This window comes from Macaca mulatta, chromosome 10 (genome assembly GCF_049350105.2).
Source record: "Macaca mulatta isolate MMU2019108-1 chromosome 10, T2T-MMU8v2.0, whole genome shotgun sequence".
NCBI classification, from domain to species: Eukaryota; Metazoa; Chordata; class Mammalia; order Primates; family Cercopithecidae; genus Macaca; species Macaca mulatta.
In genome coordinates, this window is record NC_133415.1 from 25217714 (window position 1) to 25239675 (window position 21962).

Consider the following 21962-nt stretch of genomic DNA (forward strand, 5'->3'; position numbering starts at 1 on the left):
CCCACTGCATTTGTAATTTCTCAGTTGCTGCCACGATATAGAAGAAGCTTGGCTTAAATCTTGTCCCCACTGTTTACTAACTGGGTGGCCTTGGCTAAGTCACTTAACCTTCCTGTTCTTCAGATCCCGGGGCCTGTACCCCAGGGACCCTGATTCAGGAACACGCATTTTTACCAAGTACCCTAAGTAGAGGTTTCTAGAATGGTCCATCCCCATGGGCCCTTGTTAACTTTGCTAAGAATTAAAAAACTGCCCTATAACCTTCTTGTTCTTTGGATTCAGGGCCTGTACCCCAGAGACACTGGTTCAGGAACATGCATTTTTTTACCAAACACCCTAAGTGGAGGTTCTGGAATGGTCTGTTCCCATGGGCCCTTGTTAACTTTAGTAAGAATTAGAAAACTGCCCTAGGAGTTGGAAGACTTCTTTTCCAGTCTTCTTTCTTTTTTAAAGAAATGGTGTGACTCCAGTCATGCCCATTAACTGCTCTAAGCCTCATTGTTCTCATCTGCAGAGTGGAGTCAATAATTATTGCATTGCCTATTCCAATGGGCAATGTGAAAGTTAAGTAACATGCAGGATATGATGATGTTGTGTGAACACTAAGATGAGTTAGATGGATTCATTTGTTTGTTTGACTGAGATATTATGAGCATCTTATTAGACGCTAGAAATACAGGGATCTGAAGTCATGGTTTCAGTCTCATGGTCAAGATTAGCACCAAGATTCAATTTTTGTGCAAAAGAAATGCACAAATGCACTTAATACACACCACCATCTATCATTTCATGCTCATGGCAGACATCACTAATCAAGCACAGCCTTCTGTTTGTTTGAATCAGGTGGAAACCTCCCAATCCTCAAAACAGCACTCCAGGGAGCCACTGTCATTTGATTGGAGTTGACTTACAATATGGAGCTTAGTTATTATCCTAGACTCAGAGGAATAAACACACAACAAATAACCAAAGTCTTCTCAAAAAGTACTGCTTACTCGCCTCTGTTTCTTAATCCCTTCCATCCCATGCATTTGGCCAGAGACAGTGGGCAAAGAACAGGAAACAGTGAATGGGTCTTTGCATCTCTCTGTTCAAAGGTGAATTCTGGGAGGTAGAATTCACATTCCAGAACCATGTAGGCCCAGAGTCTTCCTGTGGAAGGCTCTAATTGCAATCATAGCAGATAAACTTTGGCCACCTTCCAGAGCTGGGCTTAGGCATTTAGGTCAATATAGGAGCTTCAGAATTCTCTAGTGACCACAGGAACCCTTGACCCTACCATCTGATGCATCCATTGAATGGGAGTTACATATGTGTATGGTAAAATCTAGATCCAGAATGGTAAATACCCTTTTCATGCCCATGGCAGGCATCACTAATCAATCATGACATTCTTTGCCATAGACTTTAGGCATGACCTCCTTGGAGTTCTTTCAACATGGTCTTCAACATAAGTAGTAAGCAACTGAGTGGCATCACAATTAGCTAGAATGGTCTGTTTGCCATTCTTGTAAAATTAACTGTGTGTCTCTTTAACAGGAATAACAATCAAGAGCTGTTCTCTCTTTTTTTTGTTACCCAAACTAGCCAAGCTGTGTATCCTTGAAAAACATTCTCTGCAATCCTTTGCCTGCCTCTTCCCCAGCATCAGCTTGTGATCGTGATATTGTCTATTAATGGGACTGCCTTTCTCGTTTCCACTAATGCCTTAAGGGTAGGGAGAATATTCTATTCATCTCTATATCCTGGTATGCAGAGCCTACCAAATAGGAGGTGTCAAGGGATTTTTTTATGAACCAAATCCTCTGGAAAATGGAGATAATGCATTTGAAGATAAAATAAAATAATATATGTTAAAGTGCTTGCCGACTGTAAGTTGTCATACAAATCACAAAAAGTTTCAACTTCAATTAACAAGAACACTTCTTCTTCAAGAAAGTGAACACTGGCCAGACTTTCTGGTTAACCTTGATCAGCCTTGGATAGAGTCAGAGTCAGATTTTTTTTTTTTTTTTGGCATCAAGCTGAATGCAGGTTTGGAATACTGACTTGGGCACTAGGGGAGATAAATAAGCAAAACCATGACCTCATCTTTCAGTGGAGAGGGAGAGGACATCTAAGGAGAGAGACAGGAGCCAGGAGACCAGAGATTCCTCCAAAGGCAGCTGAGTCTGGAGGGTGTATTGCCTGGACAGCCAACATGAGTTATCCCCTGAAGCCCAGGGCACTGCCCAGAAAAGAGCAGGGAACCTACACAAAATTGTAGCAATAACATTCTGAAAATATTTAGCAGCACAATCAAAGGTAAAAAGGCCCCTGGGAAACATAAAAAAGAAGATCAATACTCGTGTTAGCCTCTCTGAGAGGAGGACATGTAGCAGGCAGGGATGAAAAATGTTCACCATATGGAAATAAAAACACAAGAAATGTACTTTGGCATGCAAGAGGCTTCTTGAGACAGCCCATGGTCAAGGGGGTAGCTTGGTTTTTTAGGTGCAAGTGCTGGTACAGAGGACAATTCATATTATTAGGTTGGCGCAGAAGTAATTGCAGTTTTTGCAAATTAAAACTCCAAAAACCGTAATCGCTTCTGCACCAACCTAGTTAGAGACGGACAATTCTTTTTTTTTTTTTCTTTTCTTTTCTTTCCTTTTCTTTTTTCTTTTCTTTTTTTTTTTTTTTTTGAGACAGAGTCTCGCTCTATTGCCCAGGCAGGAGTGCAGTGGCACAATCTCGGCTCACTGCAACCTCTGCCTCCCAGGTTCACACCATTCTCCTGCCTCAGCCTCCTGAGTAGCTGGGACTACAGGTTCCTGCCACCACACCCAGCTAATATATATATATATATATATATTTTTTTTTTTTAGTAGAGACAGGGTTTCACTGCATTAGCCAGGATGGTCTTGATCTCCCGACCTTGTGATCTGCCCGCCTCAGCCTCCCAAAGTGCTGGGATTACAGGCGTGAGCCACCGCGCCCGGCCTAGTTGGACATTTCTTTAAGTGAAGGGGGAGAAAGAACCAAAGACATGGAATCTTGCTCCAACCACAGGGTCTTTGGTGGTAGTGGTGGTGGCAGAGGGCTAGGTAGGACGAATTCTCCTTTTCTCTGCTCCATCCTGGAAATCAAGATGCCAATCGAATTCCTGGGAAGTGCAAGCACATTTCCTAATCACTGGCCGAATCCTGCCCATTGAAATTCTTGGGGTGCAACCACCCACCCATTCTTCTGGATGTCAAAGGATGCTACGTCTTAATTACCCTCTGTGTCTCCCAGGTTCTCCGCTGCTGCCCAAAATGTTGGGGGTGAAGGAAGCTTTGGAGCTGGGAATGAGGAAGCGTGGATGGGAGCTCAGCTCTGCCCCTGATGAGAAACCCTTCATCCTTGGTTGCCCAGGGTTTCTTCTGCTGGGACACAATAGGGCTGGACCAATTCCTCTGTTAGTGCAAGTCTCTTCTGGGGCTGCGATGAGTGGGACTTCATGGTGTCCCAGTCCTCTGACATCTGGGAATGTTGGTAGTTCGGACTAGAGTGGTGACCATAGAAAGATGGGGACACGTGCTTGGATTTGAGACCTATTGTAACAGTGGAGCTGAGAGGATGGATTGGATATGGGGACAAGGAAGGAGGAAGCAGCCTGAGAAACCAGGAGAGCTGTGGTGTCATTTCCTAGGATTGGCAGACAGCAGGGGATGCAGTTGAGTGGTGGTGGTGGTGGGCAGGAGAAGAAGTCATTCTGTTTTGCCATGTTAAATCTGACATGTCTACTGGATGGAGGCAAGGGAGGAGTTGGCAGGGAGTTGGACAGATGGATTTGGAGTTTAAGGTCAAGGTTGTAAGTACGAACCGGTCAATGGATATCGGTACTGTTTAAATCCATGGGACCAGATGAGGGCATGGAGGGACTGAGTCTAGCCGGAAAAGAAGATACAGTCCAGGATGGAGCCTGGGACCCTCTGGTGTTTAAAGGTTGAACAGGAGTGGGGGATAGAGCCAATAATGAATGAGGGAGAGTTACAGGGTGGGAAATGAGAAGGGAAGAGTGTGATTGGATGAAAGCACAGGAGGGGTTATGGGAGTGTGTGAGCTTAGCTTGAATTTGATAGCATGTTTTTTTTTTTTGTTGTTTGTTTTGTTTTGTTTGTTTTAGGATGAGTGGGAGAGACACGGTTTGGAGGCCATGTTGAGGATCAGGAAAGACACCTCTTGCATCTATAGCTCCTAGAGTACATGAAGTGGGAGAGGAAGACTGTCCTTGTTCAACGAGGCTACAGGAAAAGAAGAGGCCTTAGAGGAGAGCTGAGCTTCAGTTCAGGCCAGAAGGTGAAGACACTGTTTGAGAAGTTGCACAAATTGGGAAGAAATTAGGAAGTATGTTGATATAAGATCTCAGCTGACCACAAATGAAACATGAGGACAACAGGCTCTCAGCTGACCACACATGAAACATAAGTTATGAGGCACTGTTTACTAAATCCTGGTATCAACCTTGTGGAATAGGTATCACTATTCCCATCTTACAGATGACAAAAAGAAGGCTCAGAGAGGTTCAGTAACTTTCCCAAGGCCACACAGACCTCGATGACCGTGCTGGGGCTCAAACCCTGGTCCTCATGACTAGAGAGCCCAGGCTCTTAAACATGACTGTGCCAACACAATGAAAAATCAGTGTAGTACAAAATTTCCAAATAACCTTGAGGAAACCACCTTACCCTGCATCTAAACACAAAGAAAAAATAAATTGACCAGATGAGACACCTACCTATGTAGTTCATGATAAATCCCTGGCCCTTTCCAAAGATGAGGCCAGCAGGGTCCGAATGGAACTGGATGGTTAAGTCTGGCGTGGAAGAGTACAGCTTCTGGGGGCCACTGTTCCCAAGGTACTGCCCCAAGATGTGGGGCATGACCTCGTCGCCATCGTAGATGGTCAAGATGTCACTGTTGCTCAGATTCAGGCTTGGAGGACAGAGAAGAGGGAGAGTCATGTGAAACAGAGTATGGGAATTCAATAAGCCCTTGATTAACTTTTTCAGGCAATACACAATTTCTTAAGTGTGTATGTGTCACGCCCTAGACTAGTTGTCTTACCCCCAGGCTGAGGGTAAGATTGGCATAGACTGCAAATGTGACACAGAGATTTGTAAGTCATTCTTTTTGAGACAGAGTCTTACTCTGTCACCCAGGCTAGAGTGCGGTGGCACAATCTCAGCTCACTGCAACCTGTGCCTCCCAGGTTCAAGCAATTCTCCTGTCTCAGCCTCCTGAGTAGCTGGGACTACAGGTGCACGCCGCTATGTCTGGCTAATTGTTTTTGTATTTTGTAGAGATAGGGTTTCACCATGTTGCCCAGGCTGGTCTCGAACTCCTGAGCTCAGGCAGTCTGCCCACCTTGGCCTCCCGAAGTGCTAGGATTACAGGTGTGAGCCACCGTGTCCGGCCATCAATTGGGTTTTTGAAGACACATTGATGCAATGGTCTTGCCTGCATGGGACTCATTGCAAAGTCAAATGCTGTAAGAAGAATCACCTTCAAAACTCCCATTATCAGCAACCATTTCGTAGGTGACAACTCTGTGTTAGGCACCAGCCTACAGGCTGGGGCTATGACCTGCATCTTTCATTCTTCTTCAATGCAGAACATGCTGACAGCTTGCTAATTACAACTTGCATCTTTATATAAGGTGAAATGATCTTTCCATTTATCATGGGACAAATTCCTCAAAGTCAACTGAGTTATCCATTATGTTTAAGGGGTAGGGCAGAGGTGGGATGGAGGCACCTTATTTATGAGACATACTCAAACCCGTCACCATTCATACCGTTAAAGGATGACACATTTTCAAAGACTCCAATGCAAGAAAGTACCTTGACACTAAATAATTAAACCACAATGGACAGTTAATAATCCAGAAATCACTTCAATATACCACAGAAACATGTGCCATCTTAGACATGCTAGATACAATTGATCTCTAATTGAAAGAATGCCAGAAAATTCACCTTTGGCTTCATCCATCATGGACAGATATAAACTCATATTTCTTTCTTTCCTTTTTTCTTATTTCCCTCTCTCTATCTTCTCTCTCTCATGTCTTTCTCCTTTTCTTGTCTCCTTCTCCTTAATTAATTTTTTTTTGAGCATTTACTATGAGCCAGGCACTGTGCTGCGCTCAGAAGGGTCACAGAGTAGTGATCTATTTAGATTTGTAAGCCAGGGATTGTGGCAGGAGTTATAATCAAAGTAAGGACAGAGAAAATAAGGAGAAACTGAGATTGGGGGCTTCCTGGAAGCCTTCCTGGAGGAGGTGATGTTTCTTGCTCTGAAGCCTCAAGAAGGAGTAGGAGACCCCGAGGCAGATAAACAGAGAGCAGGGAGTCCAGGTGCAGTGGCTTACACCTGTAATCCCAGCACTTTTGGAGGCTGAGGTGGGAGGATTGTTTGAGGCCAGGAGTTGAAGACCATTCTGGGCAACAAAGAGAGACCCTGTCTCTACAAAAAAAAGAAAAAAAAAGAAAAGAAAAGAAAGTCCGTGCATGGTAGCTCATGCCTATAATCCCAGCACTTTGGGAGGCCAAGGCAGGCAGATCACGAGGACAAGAGATCAAAACCAGCCTGGCCAACATGGTGAAACCCCATCTCTACTAAAAAAAAAAAAAAAAAAAAAAAAAAATTAGCCAGGTGTGGTGGCAGATGCCTGTAGTCCCAGCTACTCAGAAGGCTGAGGCAGGAGAATCACTTGAACCCAGGAGGTGGAGGTTGCAGTGAGCCAAGATTGTGCCACTGCACTCCAGCGTGGGCAGAGAAGCGAGACCCCATCTCAAAAACAAAAACAAACAAACAAACAAAAATTCTGGTGTGGTGGTGCACCTCTGTAGTCCTAGCTTCTCAGGAGGCTGAGGCAGGAGGACTGCTTGAGCCCAGAAGTTTGAGGCTATAGTGAGCTATGATTGTGCTATTGTATTCCAGCCTGGGCAACAGAGCGAGAACCCATCTCACAAAACAAAACAAAACAAAACAAAAAACAAAACAAAACAATAAATGGTAGGGAGAAGGCAGAGGGAAGAAAGGAGTAAGACCATGTTTCCTAAAGGAATTTGCCCAGTGGTCAGTGTGCCTGGGGTATGGGGATAGGCATAGGAGCCTGCAGAGTTCTGCAGGGATTAGACCAGGAAGGGCTTAAATTGCCAAGCTTCGACATTTGGACATCATCTTACAGGAGATGGGGAGACACTGAAGGGTTTTATACAGGAACTGCATGACTGAGCAATTCAGTGCCAGAGGAGAGGTGTTCCAGGAAATGGCCCTGAGCAGAGTTCCCGAAACTGATGCAGACTGACAGTGGCTCTCCCTGCTGATAGCTTCATCCAATGGCCAACGGTGGTGTTTGCTGCTAGTCTGGGAGTAGGGAGGCGAGATGGCAACTATCCATGTTGGTGTTTCAGGTGGTCAGAACGAAACAACAGAAACACAAAGAAAGGTATCGAAAGTTTGCTTCCGGGAGGCAGGGATTGTATTTTATTCACCCTAATACCTTCCACCATAGTTCCTCATGTAAAGTTGCTCTAAGGGGTGGCTTAGGGAGATTTTGATTGCCCCCCAAATTTTCATCAGTTTCCCCTATGCTACTCCCAAAACGTCTTCTTCAAATAAAAGCTATCTGCTTGCTTTGCACACATGTCTTCCAGACAAAGCCCCAGACTCCTCCTACCCCCTGACAGTTTTTAACTAGATTGAAACCCCTAAACCTTTGCCATATTGAAATTCTGGAGTTGCCACTTTTTTCTTGCACACAGTAGGTGCTCAATAAATGCTAAGGTATGAAAGAGCCTGCCAGAGAGTCTACTTGACAGCGAAAAGAGTGAGACTGATGTCAACTTTGGACCTATGGTAGGGAAGGACGTCTTTAGCTCTAAGTACCATGAAAACATCGATTGTTCATGAAAGTGCTGGATTAGACTAGTGTGAAACATGGTAGATGGCAAATATATTCCTTAAGCCGACTTCACAGCTGATCCACTGGTAACAGTAGTTTACAGACAATGCGCATCTTGGCTTTATTCTTTCACTTCAATGACAAAATGCAGTAACAGCATCTTCAAGGGTGTAGATAGCTTTCATTTTAAAACCATACGGCAACTCTTTGTTCTCCATAAAATAGGATGGAGTGATGTGCTGGGAAAAGCACACTGGCTTGGAAATCATAAAGCTTTGGCTTGATTCTCAGCTTTGTCACTGTCATGGAAGGTATGTGGTTTTTCTGAAATTTCTTATCTGTGAATCAGCCTTAATATTCCTCGTCTATGTCATGAGCTCTGGGGATGAGGTGAGGCAGGCAGAATGTCTGGACTCAAATTCCAGCTTCACCGTTAGCACCTGAGCAAGCTTGGTGAGGTCATTTGAATGTTATGTTGTTATATTCCACTTTCATTTTTGGCATCATCATCATTACCATCACCATCATCACTATCGTCATCCTCATCATCATCACCATCATCCTTCTTTGAATTTCTGTTTCTGCCAAATGACATCAGATGATTTATGTCAGTGGTTTTCAACTAGGGGCAGTTTTCCTCACAGGTGACATTTGGCAATGTCTGGAAACATATTTTTCCTAACTGGGTGGGTACCATGGGTGAGTGGAGGCCAGGGATGCTGTTAAACATACTGCAGTGCACAAGACGGCCCCTCACCCCAAAAAAGTATCTAGTCCAAAATGTCAATAGGGCTAAACTTGAGAAACCATGACTTACATAAATGCACATTGTAAACTGTGCAACAAACTATTAAATGCAATTTATCCTGTTGTCCTGAAATTTTAGCAGTGGCTCCCTAAGCCAAGAACAAGACAATAGGTGCAGTGCATTCCCACTTTCCAAAGAGAGATACTTGGCTGTTGATTGCATTTGGATTCTCCAGATGCAGAGATCAAGCAAAGATACAAATGTCTTTTGAAGTCTGGCTTGTCTGGGAGGCCATCCCAGGCAGCACTGGTGGGCAAATGAGACAAGATGAAGGGAAGGACTCAATGAAGAGTGCATTGATGAGCAGGTTTCACTGTGCATTTTGGGTTCAGTCCTGCAGGAAATTTAGAGATGGTGCAGAACACATCCATTGGGAGAAGGAGCTGGGGTATTTATCCTCCAGTTCCCATCCTTTATTGACTGAGGGCTGCTCCTGGATGTGTTGAGTCCCTAACACTTCTGGCCTGCCCATGTGACCACATGGCATCAGAGAAAGGCTGGAGAAGTGGACAGGGGCTTGCAGTAGGAAGTCATTATGGGCACATGGTGGCAAGTATTGCACGGTTTAGACAGAGTACCAATGGCATCATCTACTACCATTGATGCAGCTCTTACAGTCTGAGCCCTTCTTCCCACCTCTAGCTTATATAAGAGAAGGAGAAGAATGCATTGGGCCATTGAGGAGGCTGGCAGGAAGGACTGTCTTGAGGGGAGCGGTCACTGTGGGGCATAATAGGAGGAAGGGTAGAATGTGTATCACCCTCACATTAAGCCTAGTGAGGAGGGCTTCAAGGGAACTCTTCGTGACTTGGCAGGTGCCTTTCTTTTGTGGCTTGGATAACAGTGGCTGGATTTGATGCTCAGTAAGATAAATGATAAAATCAGACTGGGGCTGCGTGCCTGCCTCTGGGCAGAGCAAGGAGAATAAAAATGGGTATTGACAGTGAGCATCCCATCGCTGATGACAGTAGGGATATGATCTATGTTTTCTGGGTCTAGTTGTGAACTTTGCAGGCAGAAGCCAACTATAGGTCTCCTTACAAGTGGCCTTGTACTGAAAGGGTGATAGAACCCCAGCAAAGGGGAAAGTTAAGAGCAGCTGGGCTTAGGAGACTTTCCCACATTGAACACCCTGTAAAAGACAAAAAACTCAGCATTCTATATATTCTGTAACATAACAGTGTAGCCAAACTAGGGTCTCCTGTTCCCTTACCTCCCTTGCCTGTTGTCTGCAAAATTCCCTGCCAGAGGAGCACTGTGGCGGGAGGGATGAAGTTTCAAAATGAATGATACTTAGGGTTATAAGATTTTCAGACTGGACTGCACTTATTGTTACCAGAAGACCTATGAAAACGCAGCTTTCACCCAGAGGAAAAAAAATAATATAGGATGTGCCTGAAGGGTCACTGGGAGAAAGAATCAAGTTACTCTCTGCCTCATTCTTCTGAATCTGCTTTTTTGACAGACTGGTTCCAATTATGTACACAGAGGCTGGCAATTTAGTTTTTTCCCCTCAATGCAAAGAGAAGCCTTCATTTTCACTTGCTCATCCATGTATTTACCAAGTGCATTTCGTGCCCCTGGAATCGGACCATTGTAAGCAACCAAGATGAAAATGTGTTGAGTTCACTGCAGGGAGAGCCACGGGGCAGAGCGTGGTTTTCCGCTGAGGTCTGAATTGAGATGTCAGCTAGATACGATCCAAGGAGGCGCTGGGAAAGTGGGATGGCAGTTTGACTCCAGGATGAAGGGGAGATGGAGAGATGCAGGCACGCTTGGTCTGACTGTGATGGGGAGTGGCAGGATCCCCTCTGGGAGAATCCCATAGGACCACAGAGCTTCCCAAGACCAGACCCTGCCCACTCCGGCCCCCCTCAGGTGCCAGAGTGAAAGGCTTTCCACAGGCACAAAGCGTGAGCTCCTGGTGGAAGACCTCAGCTCCCATCTCCCCCTCTACAGTCCACCTCTGTCTTCTTGGTCACTGTCGCATGCTATGCTCAGACCATCAACACCTTTCTCTTGGGCCGTTGGACAGCACCTCGGTGGTTTCCTGACCTCATCCTCACCTGGCCCTGATACTCCTCCCCTTAGCAGCCAGATGAATCTTTCCAGAAAGTAAATCGGATCTGTTCCCTCAACAGATGAATGAGTGAGCAAAATACGGTCTATTTGTGCAGTGGAGTTATTATTCAGCCATAAAAAGGAATGCAGCAGTGGCCCACGTGCAGCACGGGTGAACCTCGGAAACATGACACGCAGAGAAAGAAGCCAGCCCTGAAAAGCCACCTATTGAATGACTCCATTTATAAGGAACATCCAGAATAGGGAAATCCACAGAGAGAGAAGGCAGATGGGTGGTTATCAAGGGTTACGGGGTGAGGAGAAGTATGCGGAACAATTGCTCAATTGGTATGGAATTTGTTTTTGGGGTGATGGAAATGTTTTGGCGCTAGATAGAAGTGTTGGTTGCACAACATTGTAAATGTACCACACACATAGATACATATGTTGTATATATTAAAATGACTAATTGTATGTTGTATGAATTTCACCTCAATTAAAAAAAAATCTTAGGATAGAGTGCAAACTTCTAACCCTAGTCTCAAGGTTCTGTAGGTCTATCTTTTGCATTACTCCCTGCCCCATCCCTGCCGCCTTATTTCTGACTCTCTCTTCCAAGCCATTATTTTACCTCCAACCAGACTGCATTGCTCACCAGTCTTTCCAAAGCACGATGCTCTTGGCGACCTCTGGGACTTTCCACATTCCCTTCCCCGTGCCCTGAATTCTCCACCTGGGAAACTCCTACCCACCCCTTAGTTTCAGCCTTCCATGATTCACTATTGCACAGAGCCCTCAGCATCCCCTTCTGGTCTGGGCTACAGCCCTTGTGATCACCCTCCTTATGGAGCTCAGTCAGCACTCAGGGCTCCGTTGGTCTGGGGATGCTTGTCTGCAGCAGATCAGGAGCTCCCCGAGGCCCTAGGGCTCAGCACCATGCTGAGTGTGTGTCTCTGGTGAACCAGTGCCAGCTCAGGGCATAGGGCCAGGTTTTGGGCTCAGCTCTTGCACAGAGTGGACTGTGGCTTTGACCCCAACCCCTACCTAGGACCCTAACCCCGACTGGACTCTTCCCTGCTCCAACTTTGGGAAGGGGACTTCTCTCAGCCAGTGCCCTGGCTGCTTTCAGCACTTGCTCCCCAGGGGTTAAGTTGAAAACTTCGATATCAGAGGGAGGCTGACCCAAGGGATTTCTGCCCCGCCTGCCTCTAGGGCTCCTTGTTGGTCATGCCTTCATTCTTCTTGGATATGCAGGTCACCAGAGTCGAGTCCGATGCCACCTGACACCCTGCATGCCTGAGAGACCACTCCAAAGCCAACCCACTGGCTTGTCCAGCTTGTCTAACCTCCTCTCCTTCCCCAAAATGACCCTGCTCTGGTCACATTCTGTGGCCCCTACAAGGTCCTGAGCAGCCATTTGTGGACATGCCATTTAGTGTTCCCACTTCTGGCTGCTTCCTTTAACTCCTCCCTTTCTCAGGGCAGTGAAAACACCGGTCCCATTGGATAGCTGAGAAAGCATTTCCCAGGACCCACATTTAGCTTTTGAATAACAACAGTGCTGTCCGCCAAGTATCAAGCATTCAAACAACCTCACAAAGTAGGACTTGCTCCTTTATGCACATAGGGAAACTGAGGCTCAACCAGGAATGTCAGGGTTCAAACCTAGGTCTGTTGATGCCACAGCTTGAGATCTGAACCACAATTTTATACAACAGCCCATGAAAGCTACATATACACGTTTTCAAGAAGTGTGCCCCGACTGAGTCTTGTATCAGAAAACATGACTTAAAAAACCACATATAAAATCTTCATTATAGCTGGGCATGGTGGTTCATGCTTGTGATCCCAGCGCTTTGGGGGGCCAAGACTGGAGGATCACTTGAGTTCAGCAGTTCAAGATTGGCCTGGGCAACATAGTGAAACCCCCATCTCTATAAAAAATAAAAACATTAGCCAGGCACGGTGGCATATGCCTGTGGTCCCAGCTACTCGGGAGGCTGAGATGGGGAGATCACTTGAGCACTGGCGGTTGAGGCTGCAGTGAGCTTTGATTGCACCACTGTACTCCAGCATGGGTGACACAGTGAGATGCTGTCTCAAAAAACAAAACAAAACAAAAAAACAACACACACACACACAAAAAAACCCAACAACAATAAAACAAAAAACAAAACAAACAAACAAAAAATCTGGACCGGGCACGGTGGCTCACACGTGTAATTCCAGCACTTTGGGAGGCCAAGGTTGGTGGGTCACCTGAGGTCAGGAGTTCAAGACCAGCTTGGCCAATATGGTGAAACCCCATCTCTACAAAAAGTATAAAAATAAACTGGGCATGGTAGCATGCACTTGTAGTCCCAGCTACTTGGGAGGCTGAGGTAGGAGAATTGCTTGAACCTGGGATGTGGAGGTTGCAGTGAGCTGAGATCACGTCACTGCACTCCAGCCTGGGCAACAGAGTGAGACTCTGTCTCAAAAAAAAAAAAAATTCTGTGGAATGAGAACATCCCTTTCTACCCCTCCAATCCTAGTGTGCCTGTTGTGTTCTTATGATATCACTGCTAATGTTGGTTTGATTAAACCTGTGATTTCCAACTTTTTTCCCCAACTAAGGTAATATTTCTCTCTATGAGCTTCCTATTTTTTTTTCATTTAAAAAAATGCTTCCAGTTTATTTATTTCTAGTTTTTAATTAACACATAATTGTACATATTTATTAGGTACAAAGTGATATCTCGTTACATAGTAAAATGTGTACTAATCAATTCAGGGTAGTTAGCATATCTATCACCTTAGACATCAATCATTTCTTTGTGTTGGGAACATTGAAAATCCTCTCTTCCAGCTATTTGAAAATATACAACCAATTATTGTTAACTGTCGTCACCCTACAGTGTTATAGAACACTAGAAGCTATTCCTCCTTTCTAGCTGTGATTTTTGTATTACAGACTTCTTTTTTTTTTAAATTAAATTAAAAATTATTTTTGAGACACAGTCTTGCTCTGTCGCCCAGGCTGGAGTGCAGTGGTGTGGTCTCAGCTCATTGCAACCCCCACCCTCTGGGTTTAAGCGATTCTCCTGCCTCAGCCTCCCAAGTAGCTGGGATTACAGGCACGTGCCACCACGCCCGGCTAATTTTTGTGCTTTTTAGTGGAGGCAGGGTTTCATTGGCTGGGCTGGGCTGGTCTCAAACTCCTGACCTCAGGTGATCTGCCTGCCTTGGCCTCCCAAAGTGCTGGGATACAGGCTTGAGCCACCGCGCCCAGCCCAGACTTCTTGTTTTAAAAAGATTTTGTCTCCCTAACATTTTACATTTCTTGGTAACAAATATTCTTTGTGTTTTGTTCATGGTTATTATTGATCAGGTATAACGGAGTTTGCAATAAAATCAGTGTTAATCTAGTTACTTAGTCTGGGTGGCTTAATTTTGATAGATAAGAGGTTTCTGTTATGGTTTTTGAAATATTTAGAAAGATCTGGGGAAAGATACATAAGAAAGTAATTGCATTTAGGGAGGAGAGCCAGGGAGGGGCTGTTTGCTGGGGAAGGATGGGAAACTCAATTTTCACAGTAGACTCTTTTGTACCTTTGAATTTTGAATCATGTGAATGTAGTACCTCTTCAAAAAGGATAAAAACAGCCTAAGGGACCCTCATTGCTTTCACTGGGGTCTAGAGGGTGGAAGAGGTGAGGATAGAACGCAAATTAGAATCTGACACAGACCAGCGAACCCATCTCGGGTAATGTAATCCTTCTCCTCACCTGCAGAGGGCAGTGCATGCCTAAGCATGGAATGGGCTGACTTCCCGGAGGTGCCCTTTTTACCCCAACCAATCAGGAGCCTGGATATGGGGAGTAGGTGGTAGGTGAGGTTGGTAACTATTGAACTAGAGTCAATATTCCAGAGAGGGCATAGAAAGGCATGATGAGCAGGCCCCCTTTCTTTTCCTTATTCCTTTCTAAACAAACGGTTGACCCTTGGCTTAGAAATCTTGCCTTTAAAAGGCTTTTTCGAGCCTCATTCACAGGACGATTTTAGGTAGGCAAACATACTTTAAAATGTCTAATGTTTATGCATTTCTTTCAATGCGAATTAGAAAAATATATAAATATATGGTTTGCACATCAAACTTCTAATTTCATGGACATTATTTTGGTTGGAGTAAGCCAAGTGAAAAAGGCAAGCCAATTTACATGCATTTTCGGAAAAACAAAAACGGTAACACAAAAAGAAGTAGCTGGTAATAGAACCGGACTGTGGAAACCGCAAAAATTAGCCCACAGACTCAAGTCCAGTTTCTCAGCCTGACCTCCCAGGAAGTCCACAGCTGGGTCTCAGCCCATCTCTTGCTGTCTCAAACACCCAGTACACCAAGCACCTTGCAGCCCCTAGACCCTTAAAGCCTCCATCTTTCATGCCTTAGCTCATGCTGGTCTCTCTACCTCGAAAGCCCTCTTCTCTCTTCTCTGCTAGACAACACCTTACTAATTCCCCAGGATCCCTCTGTCCACCCTGCATTTACAGCTATGTAATAATTAGCTAAGGTTTTCAAGTGCTTTTCAAAGCACTTTACATGCACCATTTCATCTTATCCTCGGACTAACCCCGTAAGTATGACTATTCACACCCATTTCACAGATAAGCCTACTGAGGTGCCCAGAGGTGAGGAAACATGCTCACGCTCAAACAGCTGGTTATATAGCAGTGTCAGAATCCAAACAGACGTTTCTGGAAGACAAAGCCTGAGCAACAGACCTGCAACCTTCATCTGCCTGTACTGGCTCCCTGAAGTCACATGTCTTTACCCGGATTCCTGGAGGCCATCCAGGACTTGGCACAGGTGAACTAAAGGTCACTTAAATGAAGGAATGACAGCGAATTTATGTCCATTTTCCAGATGAGGAAACTGAGGCTCAGGGGAATTAAATGACTTTCCTAAGAAAACATTATCTTGCACTTTGGGCAAGATCTTTACGGAACAGTAGAGATACTGATGAAATAAATCATAGGATCTAAAGGAAAGAAAAACAAGAATCAAAACCTGTAAATTCAGTTGTATGCATTAAAACTTTGATAAAATATTTGTAGTTTTTTTTTTTTTTTTTGAAGGCCTTAGAAGGGACATGTCTAAAGTTGTTTTGTATCTGTTTTCTCATCTGATCCCCTTACCCACATAGTCAGGTGGTCAGAGAAAAAAACGTTATGAATCCCATTTTACAGAGGAGTAGACTGAGCCCCAAAGGCCCAGATCCTAAGGCCTCTGTGCTCCTTTCAGATGCGGCACAACTTTGCCAGGCACCTCTCAGCACCACAGAATTGCCTAGGGACCTTTGACCCAGTGAAACCCAATTAAATTTGCTTTCAATGTAATTTGATAAAATGGCAGACAGGACAAGAAACCATGTCAGCTCCAGGGAGGACGTAGAAAACCAGTATCTTTGGCTCCCTAATAGGACACTTTAAAACACACAAAAATGATGACTTTTCTTTTTGTTTCTTTCTTTTTTTTTTTTTTTAAGATGGTGTTTCACTCTGTCATCCAGGCTGGAGTGCAAAGGCATGATCTTGGCTCACTGCAACCTCCGCCTCCCGGGTTCAAGCTATTTTCCAGCTTTAGCCTCCCAAGCAGCTGGGACTACAGGCACCTGCCACCGTCCCTGGCTAATTTTTGTATTTTTAGTAGAGACGGGGTTTCACCGTGTTAGCCAGGATGGTCTCGAACTTTTGACCTCAGATGATCCACCCGCCTTGGCCTCCCAAAATGCTGGGATTACAGGCTTGAGCCACCGTGCCTGGCCTGTTTTCTTAGTCTCTTCTTTGTTCTTTCTTTCTTCCTTTCCTTCCACCCTCTCTTCCTCCCCATTTCTCTCCAAAAATATTCACCAAAACGCTTGTCTACTCCAGGCTGTGAACCCACTACCCCATGGTTCTCAATCCTGGCTGCACATCAGAATCCCTGGGGAGATTTAAAAACTCCTGATCCCAGGCTGCACTCCAGACAAATCAGGCCATCAGAAACTCTGGGGGTGGAGACTGGGCATTAGTGTCGCTTAAAACTCCCATCCCCAGGGGGTTCCCCGGGCAGTTGGGACTGAGGGCCGCAGACCCGGAGTTTTCAGCCTGAATGAGACACAGCCCTGATTTCAGAGAGGCTCCCAGTCTCCATCGCCTTTCTTCTTTTCTTCCTTTTCTCCATTTCCTCCTCCTTTCTCCCTTTTCTCAATTTCCTTCTTATTCTCAAAGAGAAAAAGAGTAGGAAAGAGATTCCCGTTCTCGGCCTGCCATCCCTCTGGGCCTGCCCCCACAGGCAGCTTAAGCAGTTTCTCATTTCCACGTCCCTGGACTGAGCCATCTCTGAAGGCAGCGGGCGACGCTCTGGCAAGGTCACTGATAATGTTTTACACCCAGAACCATGACCAGGAAACCCCAACAGCTCCCCAGATGCTTTGCCTACAAAGACGGCTGTCCTTAACTACCCTGGTGTTTCACCTCCAGCTCAGGAGGCAGCATTAAGAGAACAGGTTCAAATTCTAGCTGGAGGACCTCGAGGAAGCAGATTAGCCTTTCTGAGCCTCAGTGTTGCCACCTGTAAAATGGGGATAATGTTGTTGAGAGCCGTAAATGACAATTAATGTCAGGAATTCCACTACGAGAGTATTTTTCCTCTATTACAAAAACTATTTATAAGGAACTAGGCACCCTGCTGAGGGGCAAGGGCGGGATGGCAACAAATCCTGGCATGACGAGACCTCAGTAAGGGTCTTTCTGACCTGTGACTGGACAAGAGGCTTCCCAGCCCGGGTCTCAGTTTCCCCAGATGCAAATCTCAGAATACACAAATTGCAAAAAAGTCCATTAACAATGGTCATGACCAAGCCACTACATGCTTCTCTCTGTGGAGCAGGCTGGATCCACACACTTTCCCCATTTCCCCATTCAATATCAAGGAAGGGGTTGATCTGGGGATACAAGGCTTTAGAAATAGGCTGCTGAGGCCTGAGTTTTCCAGACCTAGGGGTGACCCCAGATGGCATCTGTGGCCCTTCCAGGAATTTCCTCTGTGGCATTGCCCACATTGCTTCCTTTTTCCGGATGTAAGCTTCCCCAGTTTTATAAAACACGGAGTGGAACCCAGGGTCGTCTACATTCCGGGGCATCTAAGTCAGGGTGCGAGAGCTCGCCTCGAGGGACGCGTGATCGGCTGGTGAGGTTGGATGTGTGTGTGGCAGTATGTGTGTGTGTGGTGTGTGGCGTGGTGTGTGCGATGTGTGTAGTATCAGGTGGTGTGTGTGTCGTGTGTCATGTGGTGTGTGTGGTGTGTGTGTGGTGTGTGTTTAGCGTCATGTGGTGTGTGTGTGTGGTGTGTGTGGTGTGTGTGGTGTGTGTTTAGTGTCATGTGGTGTGTGTGTTGGGTGTGTGGTGTGTGTAGTGTCATGTGGCATGTGTGGTGTGTGTGTGCTGGTGTGGTGTGTGGTGTGTGTGTGCACGGGTGTCTGTGGTGTGTGTAGTGTCATGTGGTGTGTGCATGGGTGTGTGTGTGTGTTATGTATGTGGTGTGTGTACGACGTGTGTAGTGTCATGTGGTGTGTGGTGTGTGTGGTGTGTGTGTGGTGTATGTAGTGTCATGTGGTGCATAGTGTGTATGGGGGTGTGTGTTGTGTGTGTTAGACTGTGTGGTGTGTGTAGCATTGTGTGGTGTGTGTGTTGTATGTAGTGTCATGTGGTGTGGCATGTGTGGAGTGTGTGTGGTGTGTGTGGGTGTGTGTGTGGTGTGTGTTAGGGTGTGTGGTGTGTGTAGTGTCATGTGTTGTGTGTGTGTTAGGGCGTGTGGTGTGTGTAGTGTTGTGTGGTGTGTGTGGTGTGTGTTAGGGTGTGTAGTATGTGTAGCATTGTGTAGTGTGTGTGGTGTGTGTGTGGGTGTATGTGTGTGGTGTGTGTAGTGTTGTGTGTTGTGTGTGTTGTGTGTGTGGGTGTATGTGTGTGGTGTGTGTAGTGTTGTGTGGTGTGTGTGTGGTGTGTGGTATATACTACCGCATACACACAGACACGCACGTGTGCAGAGGGTGGTGGGCCAGGGCTCTGCATTGCTGGAAGAAGAGTTGACGGAGCTTTTCCCAGCAGAAGCTGGCAGTGGCTGGGGTCGCCGCCTCCTGCCGTTCTGCATCTGCATCGTGCACATACTCTTGAAGGCCTCCCCTGGAGAAAGCCTTGGTGTGGCCAATCCGAGCAGCCAGAACACCCCCAGGAAACTGTACGCAGGGGCCGCCCCCACCTGTCGTGGGAACTCCTCCAGGAAAACCGAACCCTTTGAAACCTGGAGGGCTTGTCCCAGCTTCTCCCCGGAAGGCCCCAGAGGGGCTTGCAGGAGCTTCCCCAGGCCTTGGCCATCACAGGACCAGGCCTGGGTCATCACAGGACCAGGCCAGACCAGTGCTGCTGCCCATCTGCCTCCTGCCTGGCTTCCTGCCACCTCCACCCACCTCTGCCTTCCTCCCAGGGGTGCTGTCTAAGTGGCAGGTCTGACTACACTGCTTGCTTGCTCAGCTCTCAAGGGAGGGTGGCTGCCCTCAGGATGAAGTCGGTTCTACTCTGTGAAGCAGGGTTGAGGGGTGATGAGAGGTGTGAGGCTGGCACTCCTGGGTCTAAGTGGCGAGCCATTTTACCCCTCCGAGGAGGAATGCTGTTCTCATCTATTACATGGAGAACACATCATGTGACTCTCCTAGGTAGCTCTGAGAATTAACTAAGAGGTAACATGCTCAGAACAGAGCTTGGCACAAAGGTAAGGGCATGTGGGTGTTTTGGCACCACAGTAATCCATGTGAGTGATTATTGTCATCTCCAGACCTCTGATAATTGGATGCAACTCTAGCCACATGGTGTGCCCGCAATAAACACTCGTTGAATAGTAAGTGCAGGAGGACAGTGCATGTCAGGGACTCGTAAAACAAGCAGTCGTGTCTCCCTAAGATGTCAGGTCTAATTGCATTAGAATGCCTTGAGTTTGTAGGGGGCGCACCAATAAGGCAATGTCCAGCTCAGACAGAGAGCAGGTCTCCTCCCGAGTAGGCTCTTGCAATCACCAAGGTGAGAAGAGCGTGGCGTGGCTGAGGAGCAGAACACAGGCATGAGTTGGTGGAGGACCTACCCGTGGTGCTTGTGTTTCCAAGTTACCACCGCAATCCCCTGCAAATCGTGGGGAAGAGGAAGGTAATCATTTAGGTGGGATACCTGGGTAAGAACTGTGTATGGATTCTCTTCATTCCTACTGTAACACTCAAACTGCAAGCTCAGAGGGATCAATATGTGTGTGTGTGTGTGTGTGTGTGTGTGTGTTGTGTGTGTGATTATGCAAACGAGCTCAGTTTGTACACAGGACCATGGGCCATGGGAGGAATTAATCGTCATCACAGCTGCCAATTAAATTGTTGAGTGTGTGTAATGTACCAAGCCCTTGCCAAGTGCTTCTGCACATGGTATAATTTCATCATCTCAGGAACTCGAAGAGATGGGTGCCACTGTTATTTTCATTTGAAAGATGAAAGAAACCGAGGCCCAGAGAAGTGGGGTGACTTCATCCAAGGTCACACAGCCACTCAGTGGAAGAATTGAGACTAGAACCCAAGACTTCTTACTGTAGGTGAAGGCTTCTTCCTGTCCCTGAAGGAATTCAAGATCGTTCCAGAGTGTCTCCCACATGCTGAAAGCCTCACGTAGGGAAAGAAACGTTTTCTGAGTCTTCTCTATGCCAGGCACCAAGCCCTAGGTGCAAATCTTATCTCTTATTCTTCCTAGCTGTGAGATTTTACACAAGTTCCTTCAGCTCTCTGAGCCTCAGTTTCCTCATCTGTAAAATGGGGATAATGATGCTCAGACCTCATGGGATCATTGTACACAGTGATATCATTTGGAACTTTGGGCTGGAACCAGGAGACCTGAGTTCTAGTCTCCACTCTTCTGTGGTCATGGTAGCTTGAGAGCAAAGATGATCCCAAAGCTCGGCCCCTCTCTGTATCCACACCATATCTCTGGGCTGGGCCTTGCTTTGTGGCTTGCCATAGGATATGGCAGATGCACTGCTGTGCCACTTCCTAGTCTGGGCTCAAGAGGCCTTGAATGCTGCTTCTCCATTTCTTGAAACCCTGGCCAGTCACCACGGAAACAAGCCCAAGCTAGCAATTGGAGGATGAGAGGCACCTGGAGCAGAGATCCGTGTCTATGTCAATCCCAGTCTATGCCCACCTAGACCACGACAGCCAACCCACCTCCAAATACGTGAAGAAGGCCAGTGGCCGCCCAGAGACCCATCTGCGAACCCAGCTAAGACCAGAAGCACCACGCTGACCTGTAGACTCATGAACAGAAATACATGCCTGCTGTTTGATGCCAGTGAGTTTGGGATGGTTTGTTATACGGCAATAGCTGACTGATACAGTGGTCTTGGGGCAATGTCTTCCCATCTCTAGGCCTCAATTTCCTCATTTGCAACATGATGGAATTTGGGCTCTATGAACTTTTCTGCTCCTTTTCTAATGCCTTCGAACTTTTGGCTCCAGGGAAATCCTGTCTCCTCTTTGCTAATGGGCCAGAAGATCTGAGTTCAGCCAGTTTTATTTTTGTCGCGGGCATTTCTCCTGTTATTTTTGCTGATATCTGGAAATCTATTCTCCCAGGGCTAATGTTGTCCTCAACTCTTGAATCTCCCTCCTCCTTGCCTGGCTCTCAGGTAGAAGTCTTACAGTCCAAAGCAGCTATATCTCTGTTTGAAGAACTGAAGTGCCTCTGGAGAAGGCACTTAATTTTTAGGGCTTGGAATTAACTTAGCACAGAACAGGTTGGCAGCGGCTGAAGAGGACTGTTCCGCAGCTATCAATCATATGGTTACCTGGGTTTGTTATTAGGCCTTTTTATTTCCTGGTTAGAGAACTGTGCTGGGGCTCACAAACAGGGAGCAACGTTGGGAACTTTGCGGAGGAGCAAAGGAAGGCACGCTGGAGCCTGGTTGAGACTTTTTCCCTGCAGAGATAGATGTATGTTCGCAGCAGATGTCCAGGAAACAGGGAGCAGGAAACATTCTGAGCCTCAATTTCTTCTTCTGTAAGATGGAGCTGGGAATTTCTCCCATGTGGAGCACTTTGCTACCTTTGTGTG

At 46.3% G+C, this 21962-nt stretch overlaps 1 protein-coding gene across 3 annotated transcripts in view; it reads right to left on the reverse strand.

Annotated features, from left to right (window-relative positions):
- The window catches only part of SEZ6L (seizure related 6 homolog like), a 216198-nt gene that overhangs the window by 38666 nt on the left and 155570 nt on the right, over positions 1 to 21962 (reverse strand). For all 3 annotated transcript variants that reach the window (XM_028827921.2, XM_028827920.2, XM_028827919.2), the window contains exon 10: positions 4763 to 4959. In XM_028827921.2, the coding sequence (XP_028683754.2) occupies positions 4763 to 4959 (197 nt within the window). The remainder of the gene's footprint in view (positions 1 to 4762; positions 4960 to 21962) is intronic.